Source organism: Camelina sativa, chromosome 12 (genome assembly GCF_000633955.1).
Source record: "Camelina sativa cultivar DH55 chromosome 12, Cs, whole genome shotgun sequence".
Taxonomy (NCBI): domain Eukaryota; kingdom Viridiplantae; phylum Streptophyta; class Magnoliopsida; order Brassicales; family Brassicaceae; genus Camelina; species Camelina sativa.
In genome coordinates this window covers 29,383,408-29,402,156 of record NC_025696.1, presented here as the reverse complement: position 1 = coordinate 29,402,156, position 18,749 = coordinate 29,383,408, and the positions used below count along the sequence as shown (strand labels likewise).

The 18,749-nt window shown below is 35.8% G+C and overlaps 2 protein-coding genes and 1 pseudogene across 2 annotated transcripts in view; 1 reads left to right on the top strand and 2 right to left on the bottom strand.

Moving 5' to 3' along the window:
• On the bottom strand, positions 3,877–7,410 carry LOC104733983 (annotated as a pseudogene).
• LOC104732870 (protein OSCA1-like) lies at positions 8,974–11,471 on the top strand. The gene is made up of 5 exons (XM_010452463.2): positions 8,974–9,818; positions 9,916–10,161; positions 10,248–10,580; positions 10,664–10,897; positions 11,002–11,471. The coding sequence occupies exons 3-5, from the start codon at positions 10,521–10,523 to the stop codon at positions 11,257–11,259; spliced, it is 552 nt and encodes a 183-aa protein (XP_010450765.1). The 5' UTR covers positions 8,974–9,818; positions 9,916–10,161; positions 10,248–10,520; the 3' UTR covers positions 11,260–11,471.
• LOC104732869 (putative NAC domain-containing protein 94) overlaps positions 17,908–18,749 on the bottom strand; it is a gene marked incomplete at its 5' end in the record, with an annotated part of 2,659 nt that continues 1,817 nt past the window's right edge. The window contains 2 exons of the mRNA XM_010452462.2: positions 17,908–18,447; positions 18,534–18,606. Coding sequence (XP_010450764.2) covers positions 17,968–18,447; positions 18,534–18,606 — 553 coding nt within the window. The remainder of the gene's footprint in view (positions 18,448–18,533; positions 18,607–18,749) is intronic.

Below are 18,749 nucleotides of genomic sequence, written 5' to 3'. Positions count from 1 at the left end.
GCCGCTCTTGTCGAAAGCCTCGACCTCTCGTGACATTTGGGTCACGCTCACGGACACCTACGCTAAGCCGAGTCGTACTCATATCAAGCAGATCCGTGATCAACTCACACACTGGAAGAAGGGCAACAAATCTATTGAAGAGTACGTGCAGGGTTTTACTATTCGTTTTGATCAGCTTGCACTGCTGAACAATCCGATTGCCCATGAGGACCAGATCGACTACATTCTTGGTGGTCTCTCCGATGACTACAAGCGCGTCATTGACCAGATCGAGGGTCGTGACATCGCTCCAACAATCACAGAGGTGAATGAGAAGCTTATCAATGAAGAGCTCAAACTCCAATCGGTGGTTCCCTCATCTTCGGTTCCAACAACGGCTAACACCGTTTCATACAAACCTTCTGGTAATCGTCACAACAATCGTACTGGCTCTCGTGGACAACAACAAAACAACTACTCGCGTAACGATTCTCGTGGTATGGGACGTGGCTATCAAGGGCGATGTCAACTGTGTGGCGTCTTTGGTCACAGTGCACGCCGGTGCTCCCAACTTCAAGCTGGTGGTGGTTATCCGATGACACATGGGATGTCAAACACGTATTCGGGTGGTACTCCCGCATCTCCCATGCAGCCATGGCAACCACGTGCAAACGTTGTCATGGCTCCTGCCTACAATCCGGCTAACTGGATCATGGACTCCGGCGCGACACATCACCTCACTTCCGACTTGGCTAATCTCTCCATGCATCAGCCTTATACCGGTGGCGAAGAGGTGACTATCGCCGACGGTTCCGGTCTTCCCATATCACAAACGGGTTCAGCATTACTTCCTACTCCATCTCGTCCACTAAAACTTCTTAATGTTTTATATGTGCCAAATGTTTGCAAGAATCTCATTTCGGTGTACAGACTGTGCAATGCTAATAATGTCTCGGTGCACTTCTTTCCTGCGTATTTTCAGGTGAAGGATCTCAAAACGGGGGCCCAGTTACTCCAAGGCAGAACTAAGAATGAGCTATATGAGTGGCCGGTAGTCAATAATGTTATCACTAGCTTCACCGTGTCTCCACAACCGTGCACCGACCTCTCATCTTGGCATCACAGGCTTGGTCACCCTTCTTTACCAGTTTTAAACACTGTTGTTTCACAATTTTCTTTGCCTCTTTCTCCAAAAACACAAAAACAGTTCTCTTGTTCAGACTGTCTTATCAATAAAAGTCATAAGTTGCCCTTTCATACAAACACCATTACTTCAAATCGTCCTCTTGAGTATATCTATTCAGATGTTTGGACATCTCCTCTTTATTCAACAGAGAATTTCAAATATTATCTGGTTTTGGTTGATCATTATACCAGATATACTTGGCTTTATCCTCTAAAACAGAAATCTCAAGTGAGACAAGTGTTTGTTGCATTCAAAGCCTTGGTTGAGAACCGGTTCCAATGTCGCATAACAACCTTGTATACGGACAATGGCGGCGAGTATATTGCCCTGCGTTCCTTTCTCGCCGATCATGGCATTACACATCTCACGACTCCGCCACACACTCCGGAACATAATGGCATCTCCGAACGCAAGCACCGACATATCGTTGAAACTGGACTTGCCTTGCTCTGTCATGCCTCGGCTCCGAAGTCATACTGGCCGTATGCATTCGCCACTGCAGTGTACTTGATAAATCGGATGCCATCCGATGTACTTCACGGAGCCTCACCATATGTTAAGCTCTTCCAACAGCAGCCTAACTACCTCAAGCTTCGAGTGTTTGGATGTTTATGCTTTCCGTGGCTTCATCCCTACATGTCTAATAAACTTGATGATCGCTCCACACCTTGTGTGTTTTTGGGATACTCTCTTACACAGAGTGCATATCTCTGTTTTGATGTGAAGAAAGGCAGGATGTACACCTCGCGTCATGTTCGTTTTGTGGAGAATACATTCCCTTTTGCGGTTTCTCCTTCGTCTGTGGAACAAGCCAAGCCTGACCCTGTGGTCTCATCGCCGGTGAATATTGTCATTCCGGTTCTACCGCCACCGATAGCTCATTCGAATCAGCCCCCGTCTCCGGTCCTTCACCCGTCGCCGCCACCAGCGCCCCGGTCCTCTTCTGGCACCTCACCGGCTCCGTCCTCCTCGTCTTCGCCACCGGATCACCCTGCTCGGTCACCGTCGCCTAACCCTCAATCATCGTCATCTCCCTCTGTCACACGACACTCCTCGCCACCAATTAATCCTTTACCAGGCCCATTACCCAGAAATTCACCAACACATTCAGGCCCACATACACAACCGAGCCCAACATCTACTTCATCATCCTCGTCTCTCCCTCATCGCGATCCATCTACCTCACCCGTATCCAGTCCCGACTCTCATCAACAAAACCCTGTCAATCAACCGCCTCCTGAACACCAAAACACCCACACAATGCAAACTCGATCTAAGAATAATATTGTCAAGCCAAAACAACGGTTTACTATGACCGCTACAACATCATCTCCTTCTCATCACATACCCTTGACGGTGGCTGAGGCTCTTAAAGATCAGCGATGGCGGTAGGCTATGTGTGACGAGTACAATGCTCAGTTGCAAAACAGGACATGGAACTCGGTTCCACCGGCACCACATCAGAATGTTATTTCCTGTAAGTGGATTTTTACTATTAAGTATCATGCTGATGGTTCGGTTGACAGATATAAGGCGAGACTGGTGGCGCGGGGTTTCAATCAGGAATACGGCCTGGACTACGCCAAGACTTTTAGTCTGGTTATCAAATCAACGACGGTGCGCATGGTTCTTGAAGTTGCGGTGCAGCGGAGCTGGCAAATCCACCAAGTTGATATCAATAACGCTTTTCTACAGGGCACTCTAACGGATGAGGTGTATGTCACGCAACCTCCTGGATTTGTTGACAAGGATCATCCTCACAATGTTTGCCGCCTAAACAAAGCATTGTACGGTCTCAAACAAGCACCGCGCGCATGGTATCAAGAACTTAAAAATTTTCTCACACAATCTGGTTTTAAGAACTCTCTTGCAGATACTTCTCTCTTCATTTATCACCATGGCCGCGATTTTGTTTATGTCTTGGTCTATGTGGATGACATAATCATTGCCGGAGCTCCTACACTGGTGAAAGCGTTCAATGTAGCCCTTGCCGCTCGCTTCTCGTTGAAGGACCTTGGTCCCCTCAAATATATTTTAGGCATTGAAGCTACTCGGTCTCACCGTGGTTTACATTTGATGCAGAGAAAGTACATCACGGATCTCCTGCACAAAACTAATATGCTACATGCGAAGCCTGTTTTCACCCCTATGGCGACATCTCCTCAGCTCACTCTCGAATCGGGTACTCCTCTTCTTGATGCAAAAGAATACAGAGCTGTCATCGGTAGTCTTCAATACCTCTCTTTTACAAGACCCGATATAGCGTTTGCCGTCAACAAACTATCACAGTTCATGCACAAACCAACCGATAATCATTTTGTCTTAATATCATATCAGCTTTATCCCACAATTTGGAGGGGGCAAAATTTGGGAAGCAGTAAGTGAATACATGCAGTGGAGATTCTTGGGAACGTCGTTTCTCTGATGATACTCGATCATGTTTGCTTGTGGTCATCAACGCTTGCATAAGACCAGTTCTATGTGTTGCAAAAATTGAGGTCGCAAGGGTTTTCGACACTTAATTGTATGGTAAAGAACTTTGAACCTCAGATTTATGAACTTTTGGATCCCAATTGTCGAAAAGCTCTTTAGTATTTGAAACAATCTCAATTAAATTCGAAAAAATCTGATCTTTGTTGATCACACATGGGAATAATAGAAGGAAATTAAACTTTTTGTTATACAAAAGAAAACATCTAATTAATGTTTTTTCAAGTCTCAACATGATCCAAGTCCTCAGCGAATACGAGTTGGCATGTGCTTGAAGCTCGGGGAGAAAGTCTCAACTCATTGATCATCTCAAGGTTTGGAACAAATTTTAATTTTCTCCTTGTATCAGCCAAGAATGTTGCCGTCTTTAAGTGCCGAGCGTTTTTCAAAATATATACCGCAATATCTCTATCTTGTAGTCTCCCAAAGTATGGTGACCACTTAAATGTTTGTAGACTCGACAACAAGCATTCAGGAACATGACTTGGTTGATTCCAACAAACCATACCATTACACTCATCCATCCCATGATCCTATAAAGGCCAAGCAGAAGAATTAGATTAAAACCATAATGGGCATCATTACTTCATTAGGTAATTAAACCAAAAATAATTTATAGAAGAAACTTACTCTCACTACAGAGATGTCTAATACTCGCAACTTAGGAGAATCCTTGAGCAACTGGCCAAGGAGATTCAACGAATCATTTTTGCATACAAATAGGTTCAGATGTTTAAGCTTTTCGATAACACAATTATCACCATACAAATCCTGCCAAAACTATTAAAATTATTAACCAAGGGGATTCTATATATGACATTGAACTCAGCAGTAGATAAATGAAAATTAATTATAATTACCTCTCTACAACATATAGTGAGACGCTTGACAGATGTTACTGGTCTAATAAGACTCTTGGGATTAAAAGATACGACATATGCTTCCTTCAGCTTAGGCATATTCTTAATCAAAGAGTAGTCATGCCTCCTTTGATTCCGGTCCTCAAGTTTCAAATACTTATCTATCTCGTACCTATTTAATTTCCAGTTCCCAAGTAAACAAAGTGATAAACTCCGCAAAGACGGGACTAGGGATGCTGAGGTGTGTGAAAAAACCCGGCCCGGCCCAGCCCGAACCCGAAAATAATCCGTCCAGAAAAAACCTAAATTAAAAAAATTCGAATGAGTTTTAAATCTTATGGGTAAACCCGAATAGGGTTTAAGTTTTGTTGGTAAATCTGTGAGTACCCGAATTTTTTGTCTTATGTGATGTACTTTGCATTTTATACTATATATTTTTGTGTCTATAGCTTTTTTGTACCAAAAACAAATGTGATTTATATTATGTATTTTGTATATTTTATTATATCTGTGACAATTTTCAAAAATTTATAATCTCTAATTAAAAAAAGCAAAAACAAAAGTTCTTCAAAAATTAACAAATCAAAATTCATAATTCAAAACCCTAAATCAAAATTGAAACTTGATTCAACCCAAAATCAAAGGCTGTAATTTAAAACCAACCCAAAAAATGAAAAATCAAAGAGGAGTCGTACATGCTTCCTTAACGAGAGGTGTTGTAACATCCGTGAACCGGAATCCCGGTTTGAGAGTTGCATCGATCGACGCAGATGTTGCATCGGTCGATGCAAGGTCGAGTTCCTGCGTTTTGACTTAAGTCAAACACTGCGTTTTGGATAAAGGAAAACCCTTAAGCTCGTGTTTTGTCTCATTAGGCGTGTTTAGCCGCTTTTGAGAGAAACAAAAGAGAAAGAGAAGTGTTCTTGGTGTTCTTGGTGATTCCTGGAGATTTCAAGCTGTTCCTGTAGAGATTTGTAGCTGGGATCGTTGTAGGAGCTTCCTAGAAGCGTTTTCTTCTTGTGTTTGGGTTCAGATTCGTCTTGGCAAAGGTAAGTGCAGGACCATGGCTTATCTAAGCTAGAGAACTCTTTAATCTGCTTGTTGTGTGATGTTAGACTTGTTAGATCGTTGCTTTAGACGTTAGGAAGCTTTCTTGTGGCTTGGGATCGAGTTTTGTGGTTGCAGGAACGAAGATCCGGCGAGAAGCTTCGGGGAAAACACGATGCTCGGCATTGCATCGGTCGATGCATATCTTGCGTCGGTCGATGCAAGTGTGAGGACGGCACGTAAAACTCTAGGGTTTTCGTGTTATGTCGAGCATGCATCGGTCGATGCAGATTGGGTGTCGGTCGATGCAAGTGTAACTTGCATCGGTCGATGCAGCTTCTGTGTCGGTTGATGCATCCCCATGTGGTGTCGGTCGATGCATGTTGGTGTCGGTCGATGCAGAGTCCTGGTTTGTTATTTGTTGTCTGTTGATTGTTGTATGATGGTTAGAGATACTCTATTGCTTGTGTGTATAGCCCAGTAGATGGGAGGATTGCCTTACTGAGTGTTTATAAAATACTCATGCATTGCAATATGTGTTTGTGGTGCAGGTAAAGGCAAAGTGTGATCGTGGAATCAAGGCAATGAAGAGGAGGATGTTCTAGGGACTCGGTTTGATGTTGTCTGGCATTGCTAGGTTGCTAGAGTTGGGTCATTAGAACATTGCTAGGTTGCTGGTTCCATGTTTCCTGTCATTTGATTATTGGATATTGTTGATGCTATATTTATTGGTTATATTATTGGATATTTATTGGATATTGAGATTGGTTATTCCGCTGTTGGTTGTGATTGTGGTTAGGCGGCTAGTTTGTATGGGACCACTAGTTGTAGTCTATTTATTATATAATTATATTTATTATTTATTATTAAAAAAAAAGGTCGGTCTTTTCAGGTGTTAACAAAGAGAGGGTCACAAGAAATCCATGAACAAACCACCCAATTCACCAGTTGAAAGAAGCATCCACCGAAAGAAACTCCGTCCGAAGATTGAAAACAACGAAGAACACAACTGATTTGATGTTGGAATCGAGTGAAAGCAGTTAGACTAGGGTTAATGTGAATAAAACAATATCGTTTTAATAAAAAGGTTTAAGAAACAAAAAACCGATGGGTACCCATAGTATTATAGGGTAAATCCATGTAAGACTATAATATTTCGGGTACCCGCCCATTTTTTACACACTTTTTTTTTATTAAAAAACAGGTCCTAAAACTCTACATTATTTATGGGTTTCGGGTACCCATCGGGTATTAACCCACTTTTAACATCTCTAGACGGGACGATTATGGTGAACTCTCTTAAATCTTCATCGTCAAGATATTGCACCAATAGATCTTCAAGAACAAGACAACCAGATAGAAGATGTTGAAAAGATTTCGCATCTACGAACGAAATAGTTTCAAGTTGCAAAGTTTTGAGAGAGGGGATACTAGCCATGAGAGGCACCCATTTGAGTTTCAAGGTTTGCAAATAAACAAGCTACTTGGGAATATATATGTTTTCACTATTTATACCATAAGAAATGTCCAGCTCACGTAGATGGTTAGAAACTGCAACTTCAATCCACCGTCTCATATCTTCAGGTTTAACATCTGGGCTATAATTATATAAGTCAAGACATAAACGTTCTATGACGGGAGCTCTATGTAATGGCAGATTCTTGTAGATAAAATCCCCAAGTCCAGGCTTTGTAACCGACGAAGGAGAGTCAATTCGAGTCTAGGCAACCACATCCAAAGAGACTCTCAAGGCTTAGACAAAATGCTAGTGGATACAGCAACATCTGTTGGAAGAAAAGATAATATCTTCACCAGCAAGTCATCAGGGAATCCACTGATTTTGTCCATATCTTACAAATTTCAAGCTATTGTTACTGAAACGAAAAAAAGAGAGAGATTAATAAGAATCAGAGGATTTGTATTAATCCAAGTAAACGAATTAATAAGAAGAGAAGACACAGCCACACGAACATAAGGACCGAGACAAAACCCTAGAAAACTCTGTAATTTAATTTGAAAGATGGAACCAGACAAAAGCTAGCCTAGAATAAAAACCTGTAGAGTTCGGTGTAAAAGATGAAAAACCTAGATGCATCACCAATAGAGAAAAGGGCATCAGGAGTGAATCAAAGAGCCACTTCTTCCTCTTGGCGTAAACCATGAATGTATATATATATATATATATATATATATATGATTTACGCGTTATAATTTTGTCAATAGTTTAAAAAATTACAGCAGTGATCGAGATATTGGTTAATACTGTAGAGAAATTCATGAAAGTTTGTACCTAAAAAATTAAATTTTTATAGATGAAGAAGATTATAGTTTGTTCACTATCAAATGGAAGATAGTTGAATAAATTCATGAATATTGGTACCCATATTCTAATATTTAGAAGTTGTCAAAAAGAAAATTAAATTAAACTCTTATTAGAAAACAAATTCTAGGGTTATATTCAAGAAATTGAAGAGCTAACTTGAAAGGAAGATATCTATCTTAATTATATCTAATAAAGAGTTAGCTAAGCTGCAATTCTTGATAAAAGAAAATGTTAAGCTTTAACTGAGAAGCTTAAGTATGAATATATCTAAATATTTAAGCTTTTTTTTTTGAATGAATGTAAAATTTATTCAACCAAAAAACTCTTTGTTACAAAATATGAATCCATAGATCAAGCTTTTATTTGATATATATTTTTTTGACGTTTTAGACAAAAATTGTAGAATATTTAAATCTCTCAAAACAAAGTTGTTCATGCATGTATCTAATAATTCAAATACAAAATGAGAAAACCTATGTGAAGTATTTAAAAAATCAAAGTCAAATTATATTTTTCAAGATTTCTACTATTAAAAAAGAAAAATCTACATATATAAAAACAAACTAATAGCAACATTGTTTAAAAACGGTAACTCATAAGTGCGCACATAGCGCGGGTATTTGTCTATTAACAAAGAAAGTAAGAAAAAGTTCAGTGTTCATCTGTTTTGAAACGAAAAGCAGCGTAAAGTTGAAAAGACTCAACACTGGCAAAAAGTTAATTTCATTTTTTGTTTATTTTTTTTTTTCAAAAATCAAATGAATTATTTCAGGGTTAGTGTAGATATTTTATGTTGTGTATGTGGTATTTGGCAAAAATAATTATAGGATGTGGTAGAATGGTGAAGTAAGGTTTCATAATGTGGTATGGTAGATCTGTTAAATGACTCTAAACTTTATATAATAAGAATATCTATAGGGAAATTACCTAAAATATTACATAAAAGTAGGTTTATTACTAGACTAACACGTCGAGATTTTCCACTTATTCAAATAACACATAAAAGTTTTCAAATTAATTATATACTTGAGTTGTATGTTTTATTACGTTTTATGCCATTTATAATTACATTTGGTCGGCAAAAAAAAACCTTGCTCTTGCTGTTCAGATCTTATGCTCTTACATTTAAACTGTCTTTGATTTTTAAGAGAAAGAAACACGAAAAAAACATCAGATTGATTCATTCTAATTTGATTCATCTTCTCCGACTAATTTAATTCACTTTCTCTCTCGAGAACAGAGGTAAGTGTTTCCGGCGAAGGAAGTGTCGTTGAACACCATGAATTGACCATTTAGTGGTACTCTCCCGGAGAGATCGTTGAAAGAGAGATCTAGCGTTGTTAGACTTGACATGTTTCCGATTCCGGTTGGGATTGAACCGGTTAGTTGATTACCGGAGAGATTAAGTATACCGAGGTTAATCACGTTGTTGATCTCTTTAGGTATCTCTCCGTTGATTCGGTTACGGCTGAGATCTACGGAGATTAAAGTAGTGCAGCGTGAGATTGAATCTGGGATAACGCCGGTGATGTTGTTCGCAATCGTGTTGATCTTCGATAGATGCTTCAATTCGAAGATCTCTCTCGGGATACTGCCGCGGAATCGGTTCCGATCTAAGAACAGAGTCTGTAAATTAGGGAAATGATAGCCGGAGGAATCTCGCCGGTGAACCAGTTGTTAGAGAGGTAAATCTGGTCGGCAACAGCTCCGGACATCGTCATCGGAAGTTCACCGGCTCCGCCGCACCCTACACTTCACATCGACTCTTCGACAGAGAAATCCAAGCATTTCTAGCGTTCCTAATGTTTTCCGCTATCAAGGTTTGTGTTCTTCTTCTGTATACCATCAGACTATTTCATTCGTTTGTTTGTTCTCTTATAATGGGCATTTTTGGTGAGGCTCGCGGGATGTATATTGAAGTCATTATTGAAGAGTGAGTTCTCCTTCTTCTCTAGTATTGCATTTGAATAATGCACTGAAACATTTTCAACTAACATTGGACCCGGTTGGTTGTCTTTTTGTATTCACAGTAAGTTCGTTAAGTCGGTGATACAAGGTTTGCTAGCCGGTATTGCGCTGAAGCTTTTCTTGATCTTTCTGCCATCCATACTGATGACCATGTCCAAGTTTGAAGGCTTTACGTCAATTTCATCCTTGTAAAGACGATCAGCGTCAAGATATTACATTTTTAACTTAGTGAATGTCTTTCTTGCAAATGTTATCGCTGGAGCTGCGTTTGAGCAGCTCAACTCTTTCCTCAATCAATCACCAAATCAGTACGTGACTCCTTCTCTCCCTCTCTCTCCCTCTGTTAATCTTTCTTTCTTTTTGCTTAGGACTCTTCTTTTTTCAATGTGAGCAGAATCCCTAAGAGGCTAAGACAGTTGGCATGGCGATACCGATGAAAGCAACATTCTTTATAACATATATAATGATTGATGGTTGGGCAGGAGTTGCAGGAGAGATTCTCATGCTTAAACCTCTCATTATATTCCACCTCAAAAACGCATTCTTGGTGAAAACAGAGAAAGACAGAGAGGAAGCAATGGACCCGGGAAGCATCGGTTTCAACACGGGAGAGCCTTAGATACAGCTTTACTTCCTTCTTGGTCTTGTCTACGCTCCCGTGACACCAATGCTTCTTCATTATATCTTAGTCTTCTTCGGTCTTGCTTACATCGTGTACCGCCATCAGGTAAATATTAGTTTCTTCTTCGGATCATTTAAACAAATCTGCCAAACTTGAACATTTTGTTCTTTTTGTTTTCTTATTCTTAGATAATAAATGTGTATAACCAAGAGTACGAGAGCGCTGCTGCGTTTTGGCCAGATGTTCATGGACGGGTTATATCGGCATTGATTATATCTCAGTTGCTTCTGATGGATTTGTTGGCTACAAAACGTGCCGCTTTAGCTGCACCGTTTCTCATTGCTCTTCCAGTGATTACTATTGGTTTCCACCGCTTCAGTAAAGGCCGTTATGAACCCGCCTTTATCCGTTACCCTTTAGAGGTCAGTTTCTTCTACGTATCTGATAAACATCTCCATTATTATCTTTGTAACATATATATTGCAAGTTACAAGCCCGGAGATGGGAAAATGTTGATGTTTTATAGGAAGCTATGATGAAAGATACATTGGAAAGAGCAAGAGAGCCGAATCTGAACTTGAAAGGCTACTTGCAAGACGCTTATATTCATCCGGTTTTCAAAGGCGGTGACGACGACGATGACAGTGACGTGGTCGGGAAATTGGAGGATGAAGTCATCATAGTGCCAACGAAACGCCAATTGCGGAGGAACACTCCGGCACCAAGCAGAGTTAGCGGTGAATCTTCTCCATCTTTGGCCGTTATTAACGGTAAAGAAGTCTAGTTTTTAACCGGTTACAGTAAAAAAGCAGCATACGACCAAAAAAGTTTGAATATAGTTCGTGTATGTGTGTACTTTATTATGTACATAGAGAGAGAGGTTTGTGTTTTTTTTTTGCTTAGACGTTGTTGTTAATGTGTTTCTTCTATTGTCCAAGTATTCAAGTGTCGGGGTCTTTACTTCAGTATATTTTCAACCATTCATTTTCTTGTTTATTCAGCAAGATGCCAAGATTGTAAGTGTGTGATGATTCTAATTTCGTATAGCATTACAAAAATAAGAGAACGAATAAAGTGATTAAAAAGCATATAAACAAAATAATAAAACATCAACTGCAACACTTTTTTTATTCAATAGAGATACATTACAAAACAAGAAATATTCCTTATCTAACAATAGAGGTTACATGATTGACCTAGTCGATATCCTAACATAACAATGTCGTGACTTATAGAAAGCCATATTACAAAATAAGATATTGAATCTTGTTAGGTAATAGTAGAGGTTATATGACTTACCTCGTCGATATCCTAGCCATTAAAAAATCTCAAACTACAGATATTACAAACAGTAAATATATCGACAACATAACAATGTCGTGAAGCTTATACAAAACCATATTAGAAAATAAGATACTTAATATCTTGTTTCGTAATAAAGGTAACATGATGTTACATGGTTGAGATCGTAAGGAAAAAATATTGAAATTTTTTTTTTCACTAAAGAAGCAATTTCAACTCCATAACAAATGACAGCGAGAACTATTTTCCAAGGCATTTATGTGGAATGGAAACTGCGATCAATATATTTCAAGAAAGAAGAGAAAAAATGAAGTATCGAGGCAAATTTGTGGAAGGTGAAGTTGAAGTGTGAATTCAAGTATTGAAACTAATTTATAGAGGATGAACAAATTCAAGTGTGTATAAAGCAATACGTTGGGCTGTTAAAAAGTCCCACTCTTCTCGTAAATCTGTAAATTCATTTAAGACCGTGCGCATGCATGAGTATTAATGGAAGAGAGTCAGTGAATGAATTTATAAATTCGAGCATCGTAACTTGTTAAGTTTGGTGGAATATGGAACGATCTACAAAAGTTAGTGAACTATAAGATGCATGATCAGCTACAATTTACGGAATAATGAACCCAAAAGAGTAAGAAGTTTATCCGCATAACAAGTGTGCAATTAACCTAACAATGGAAAAAAGTTAAATGCAGTCATTTACAATAGCCTTTCTTACCTGTCTAGTCTATATGTTCAGGAAGAGGGCCTTTCATAGAGCCTCTGACCCATCACCAAACTTGAAAAATCTGGCCACCCACTACCATCGTTGTTGAAACCGGGGAAGAACACATCAGCTTCTATAGAAACAACAAAATCAAGGGCATCCCACAGTAACCTATGTGCTTGATTCCTAAGATCCATCGGTGAAGGGCTTGGTTCTGTGTCATTATACGTAAGCCAACCATACCATCCTTCTTTTTCGTGCTGGTAGATAGGTCTGTCTGGAGGAGGAGGTAGCCAAAGACAACAGGATATTAGTAAAAAATTATTTGGTATACACATAATTATACATAGTTGTCCAGTTGTACTTTCATATTCATAGTTGAACTTTTGCATTTTTTCGTATTTCCAGTTGGACTATAATATAAATTATTAATTAGCAGTTGGGCACAAGATTTATCACTATTAATTAGCATATACAAGGTTTTCATAACACAATGTTCATAAAAACTTGGGTTTCACCTCTTTTGCTTTATTTGAGGTGATCACTTACTAAGTCTTTCTTATACTATAAAGAGTGTTTTATGTGAAAACGATAGTATATATTAGAAAGTGATAAATTCTTGTATTGTTGATTAAACATGGTTATTTAATAGTTCAATATATAAAGAAATTCTTATAAACCTTAATTATCATTTTCAAAATTTTAATATAAATGCAAATCTAAATATATATTTAGTTGTACCTAGTTGAACTGAGTATTATATATTTATGTTATCTAAATATTACCCTCTATAGTTAAAATGTAATTTTGTCTGATTATTATTCATTACCTCTCGAAAATATAATAAATAAATAAACAATTACAAATTACATAGGTTGTTCTAGTAACATCTCTTACTTTTTCTAGTAACATCTCTTACTTTTTCTAGTAACATCTCTTACTTGTTCCATTTCCGGTGAACAATTAGCTGGGGTTGCAGAAGAAGATATGTTGAAGATGACTACAAAATTACGACAATATTGTTCATTAAAACGGATTACGATAACATCTCTTACATGCAAAAGAACGTTATGTACGTACACTAATCTCAAGAACGTTATGTACGTATGCGTTCATATGTACGTACACGTTTATATGTACGTACACGTTCGATTTTAGGTTTAATGAACCCGAAATTACCAGAATATCCTCGTCTTCTACCTCTAACATACGACTGAAAACCCTAATTTTCCCTGCCTCACTTTATTTTTTCACGACTTATGTCTATTTTTTTTGTTTCACTTGTGGGTTTTTTACTCAACTATTATAGATTTTCATCTCAACATCTGATTTATAAATTAAAAACCTATAAAAAGTGAGTTATATAGATTTCCGAAACGATATCTAGCTCTTTCATGGATGAACCCAGAGGAAAGATTAACGAAACAGAGTAGGTAAAAGACGTTTGCTCCGGCCGACAAACAGAATACGATTGATGAATCTGCTACAAACGTTATTACATGAACACCATAGATCGGAAGAACAACAAACGTGTTTAGATCTACCTCCAATAAGTCTATCGCAACGCTAGACTGTCTTTGACAGCTCAAACAAATTCGTGTTATTCTGGTAAGACTTTACAGCTGTCAAAAATGCTTACTAAATCTACCACGGACAAGAAACCTACCATCACACTCCGAAAACTATTTCAAAAAAACAAACAAGTATACCAAAAATATCTGAAACGAGAGAAGGCTGTCGAATAAATCTGTCGCAACAGGCCATTAGTCTACCATAAATATCTTTTGGGTCATATTGACTGTTGAAGGTGTACATCAGATATTTTTGGTACACTTAGTTTTTGATACACATATACGTCCACCGATAAGTGTACTAACACTACAAATAAGTATACCATCTACGTTGACCGATAAGTATACCAAGACTACAACTAAGTGTACCAAAAATATCTGACGTACACCTTTAATCAGCCACCTATATAAATGTACCATCAAAGAATTGGTAGACTTTCTCCCAGTTTCCAATATTTTTTTTTCCACTAATGGTATTAGCCGTAATAACGTTTTTTCTCAACACTAGTTTCAAGGGTAGTATGGGTACAAAGTTTAGTCTAGTAATTACCAACAATTGTGTGTTACTTTTGTAAAAAAGAAGCTTTTATGTAATATTCTAGTAACTCTCCCTTATCTATATTAACATTTTCACAGCATTTTTAGCAAAAAAGGCTTAGAGTTGGGCAATATTTACATCATATGCCATTGTAATTAAGACATTTAAAACAAAATAACAGATATTTTATGTTGTGTATGTGGTATTTGACAAAAATAATTATAGGATGTGGTAGAATGGTGGAGTAAGGTTTCATAATGTGGTAGATCTGTTAAAAGACTCTAAACTTTATATAATAAGATTATCTATATTAACATTTTCACAGCATTTTTAGCAAAGAAGGCTTAGAGTCGGGCAATATTTACATCATATGCCATTGTAATTAAGACATTTAAAACAAAATTAATACCTTATTCAATTTCGATTTTCCATAATTGGTTTGGCAAATTTATTTCCAAAGATTTGAAAAATACTAACTGATTTTCCATACATGTTTTGTTTTTATAAGTTGTTTAATGTTTTCTATGTTAAAATGGATAGAGCAATTGATGTCAAAATGAATAGAAAAAAAAATAAAAATAAACTAACAATGTATGATTTTATTATACTATATATATATATATATATTTTGTTTTAACCTCCACAAATGATATATGTTTTTTGACTAAAAAAGATGTGTCATTTATAGAGTTATGTCAAATACAAATATATATATCCTGTTTCACAATTTAAATAGTGAATACATCAAATTTAGTCCTATGAGTAATATCAATAATATTACTAACTTTGTGATAATAAAACTAGGTCTGTGTAAATACCGATTTTAGCAATTTAACATATACACAATACTAAAAAAGCAAAAATACTTTATGGAAAATTTTATTTATCCATAGTCCAAACCAAGACTAAAAATAATTACAAGTATGTGATGGGAATTAGGTTAATATTAGTACACTTATATATTTTTACGGGTTGGTCTAAAAACACAAACAATATATCTTAAAACTTAACTTTATATGAAAATAGTTAAAAACCAACATTAACTCGCTCCATCATACTCATATACAAAACTAACTATTTTTTTTTAATAACTAAGAGATTCTGGGCAAAACTAACTAATTTCAAATTGGTGGATAAAATTTAAATAATATTATATGAACTACAAAGTATTATACATATTAACGGATGTTTACTTTCACAACAACTAATTTTGATTGATTAAATTCCAAAATAAAAGAATTTTCATTAATTAAATTCCAATTAAAAATAATAATTTTTACATAGAAAAAAAATTACAAATATCTCAATATTAATTTAAAAGTTTAAAATATATATTTGATCCAACATAATGGTTTTTAGAAAGTTATATAAAATATAAAAAAAAAACATAATCCCGTGGTATACCGCGGTTAAAATCTAGTTTTTAGTATAGTTCAATGTTAAAAAAAATCATGATTTTATTCCTTCACTGGTGAGACACATAATATTCTCTCTTCAATATAATAATACTAGGTAACAACCCGCACTATGTGCAGGATAAATCGATTTAAAGAAAATTATTATAAGTAAAATTATTATCCTAGAACCAATATCTGTTTGTGTCAAACATAATATGTAACTTAAGTTTTTTATTTATTTATTCAAAGCTGCATTTTTTCTTGTAAAAAATATGTTTCACCGGTGAAATCTTTGAATGTGTAAGAGGTTTTCTGGTAGAGAAAATATTGATAAAATGTTACTATTTATTGCAACATGTCTTTTGTGTGGTTTAAAAATTAAATTCATATCTTCTTATGTTTTATTTTGTAATCATAACAATTTTGCATGTTTCTTATCATACTATATTACTCGATAGTTTAATTATTCAATTTTATTATATGTTAGTAACAATCAGATTCTAAACTAAACTTTTTGAAGATAATCCAATTTATTGATTTAATATTTTTGATTCTATTTAAATCTTTTGAGTTAGTCGATTTGTTAATATTTTCTATAAATGACGGATTATTACCAAAAAAACCATTATGAAAAAAATAATGAAAATTCAAAATAAACATATTCGTGTAATAATACATTTCACTTGTGAAATATGTGAACGTGGTAAAGAAAATATTTATAAAATGTCACAATTTATGGCAATATATATTTTTGTGTGTTTAAAAAATTAAATTTATATTTATAGTTTTTCGAGTAACTATAACAATTTTGCATAATCTAATAATCACTCATTTTAAATATTATGATTTTTTTTGGGTACTACGTTTATTTATACTGATAAGGGTTGTCTCATTCATTTTTAATAGCACATAAATGAATATACAATTAGAACGTATATTCCTATTCGGTTATCAATATTTCCATTTTTTAATAAATTGTCACACTAAATGTTGAGATTAATTAGTTTACATACTTAGATATATATAAATAATCACACATCATGATATCCCTTAATTTGCTACCATTTTTATATTTATTTATGAATATATATAAATCTATATTTATTGGAAATTAAGTTTCTTTTAATGAGTTAGAGATATTTCAGGGGTAATATACTTCTTTTTATAATCCATTTTAATAACTATTAAAAGTTTGTTATTTAAATTATTATGGTAATAATACTAACATATAACATTTCGTTTTTATATGATTATGTTAATAAGTTATATGTTTAATAAGTTATATGTTCTTTATTTTTATTAACTTTATATTAATTGATATGTTTTTATAGCCTTTTTAGAATATTTTATATTAATTTTAAGAAATCAATATAATTTTGACTTGTATATTTATAAGTAAATTTTAGTGAAGTTTTGCTTTACTATTAAATTTGTGTGAGAAATGATGACATATCTAATTATTATTCAGTTAATTGTTTTTAAAATAAATACATTGGCATAGAACTGTAATTAGTTAAAATATTTAAAGGTATTTTGCTAAAAAGTGTCCTGAGCTCTCTGGCGGCCATACGTCAGCTTTAATCTCAAATGTGCTTCTCTATTAATATTTAGGAGATTTTTATAGTGTAATGTAATTTAACTTGAATACTTATTTGCAAGGAAATTTCACGGAGTACACCCCCAGCTGTCGCATAGTAAAATAGCTTGATACAAGGAAATTGTTTTTGAAATATTTTAATTACAGATAAAGGAAATATATTTACTGTCAACTACTCAGTCAAGAATGAGACTAGAACCAACTTGGCCATCAATAACAAATAATTAAAAGTTGCATAATCGAAGTCTTTGTTTTTTCTTTTAGGTCTTCAAGAAACCAAAAGCTAAGCAACATTTATATAAATATAACAGACGATAAAAATTATACATATTATTAGCGATGGCCTACACTAATTCAAGTGTTAATAGTGCCTATGATCTTTTAATTGTTAGTGGAGTACGACGTCGCCGACATCTCACTGACTGTCGTCTCCTCCTCCATCACCATTGATCTTACATTCGGGAGCTCATGAGTCAACGCTCCGGTCAAGTTGTTGAAGTAGTTATTCTCATTGTTGCTCAGAAACAGAGTATCCCCTGTTTCACTGTTTCTCACAAACAGAGCATCCCCTGTTCTGGCTGTATTGTACGGGACTCCGAGCATCTGAGACGCGAAATAAGCAACAGCTGATTCTGTGAAGCTTGTGTGTTCGTTGACTGGAGAAGTGATAAGGTTTTGTCTTGTTGATATGTGGCTGAGAACGTCTGATGAAGCTAAGAGAGTTGTGGTGTTGTGTGATTGTGACTGTGAGTTGTATTGGTTAGTGTCAGGAATCGTTGGATAAACCCAAGATTGTGGGATTGATCTTTGTGATGATACTGCATTCGTCTTCTTGAATATTCTACATATCGCCCATGCATCCTACAAAAGAACTGATTTATTAGGAGTGGTGGGTTCCAAATAAGCTAATGCGGGTAACACAAGTTAGGGCAAATCCGATAACTTACGCTTGAAGGAACCTCTTTACTGGTGTTGTTGTCGTTGTTAAGGTTTTGCTTCTTGTTATTGTAATTAGGATATGTTGAGTGATGAGAGTCAGATACGGAAGGGAGACGAAATTCGTGCATCATCCAATCGGTTTTGACTCCTTTAGCAGCTCGACCACGGTAGAACACTAGCGACTTCTTCAGACCGATGCATCGAGTCGAGTCCAATGAGTATAT

What these genes read in the sequence shown, in the direction of transcription:
- LOC104732870 (XM_010452463.2), top strand. Translation starts at nt 10,521, where the DNA reads ATGCTTCTTCATTATATCTTAGTCTTCTTCGGTCTTGCTTACATCGTG. An exon ending in ACATCGTGTACCGCCATCAG is followed by an intron (nt 10,581 to 10,663) that starts GTAAATATTAGT and finishes TCTTATTCTTAG; the next exon opens with ATAATAAATGTGTATAACCA. An exon ending in TTATCCGTTACCCTTTAGAG is followed by an intron (nt 10,898 to 11,001) that starts GTCAGTTTCTTC and finishes GATGTTTTATAG; the next exon opens with GAAGCTATGATGAAAGATAC.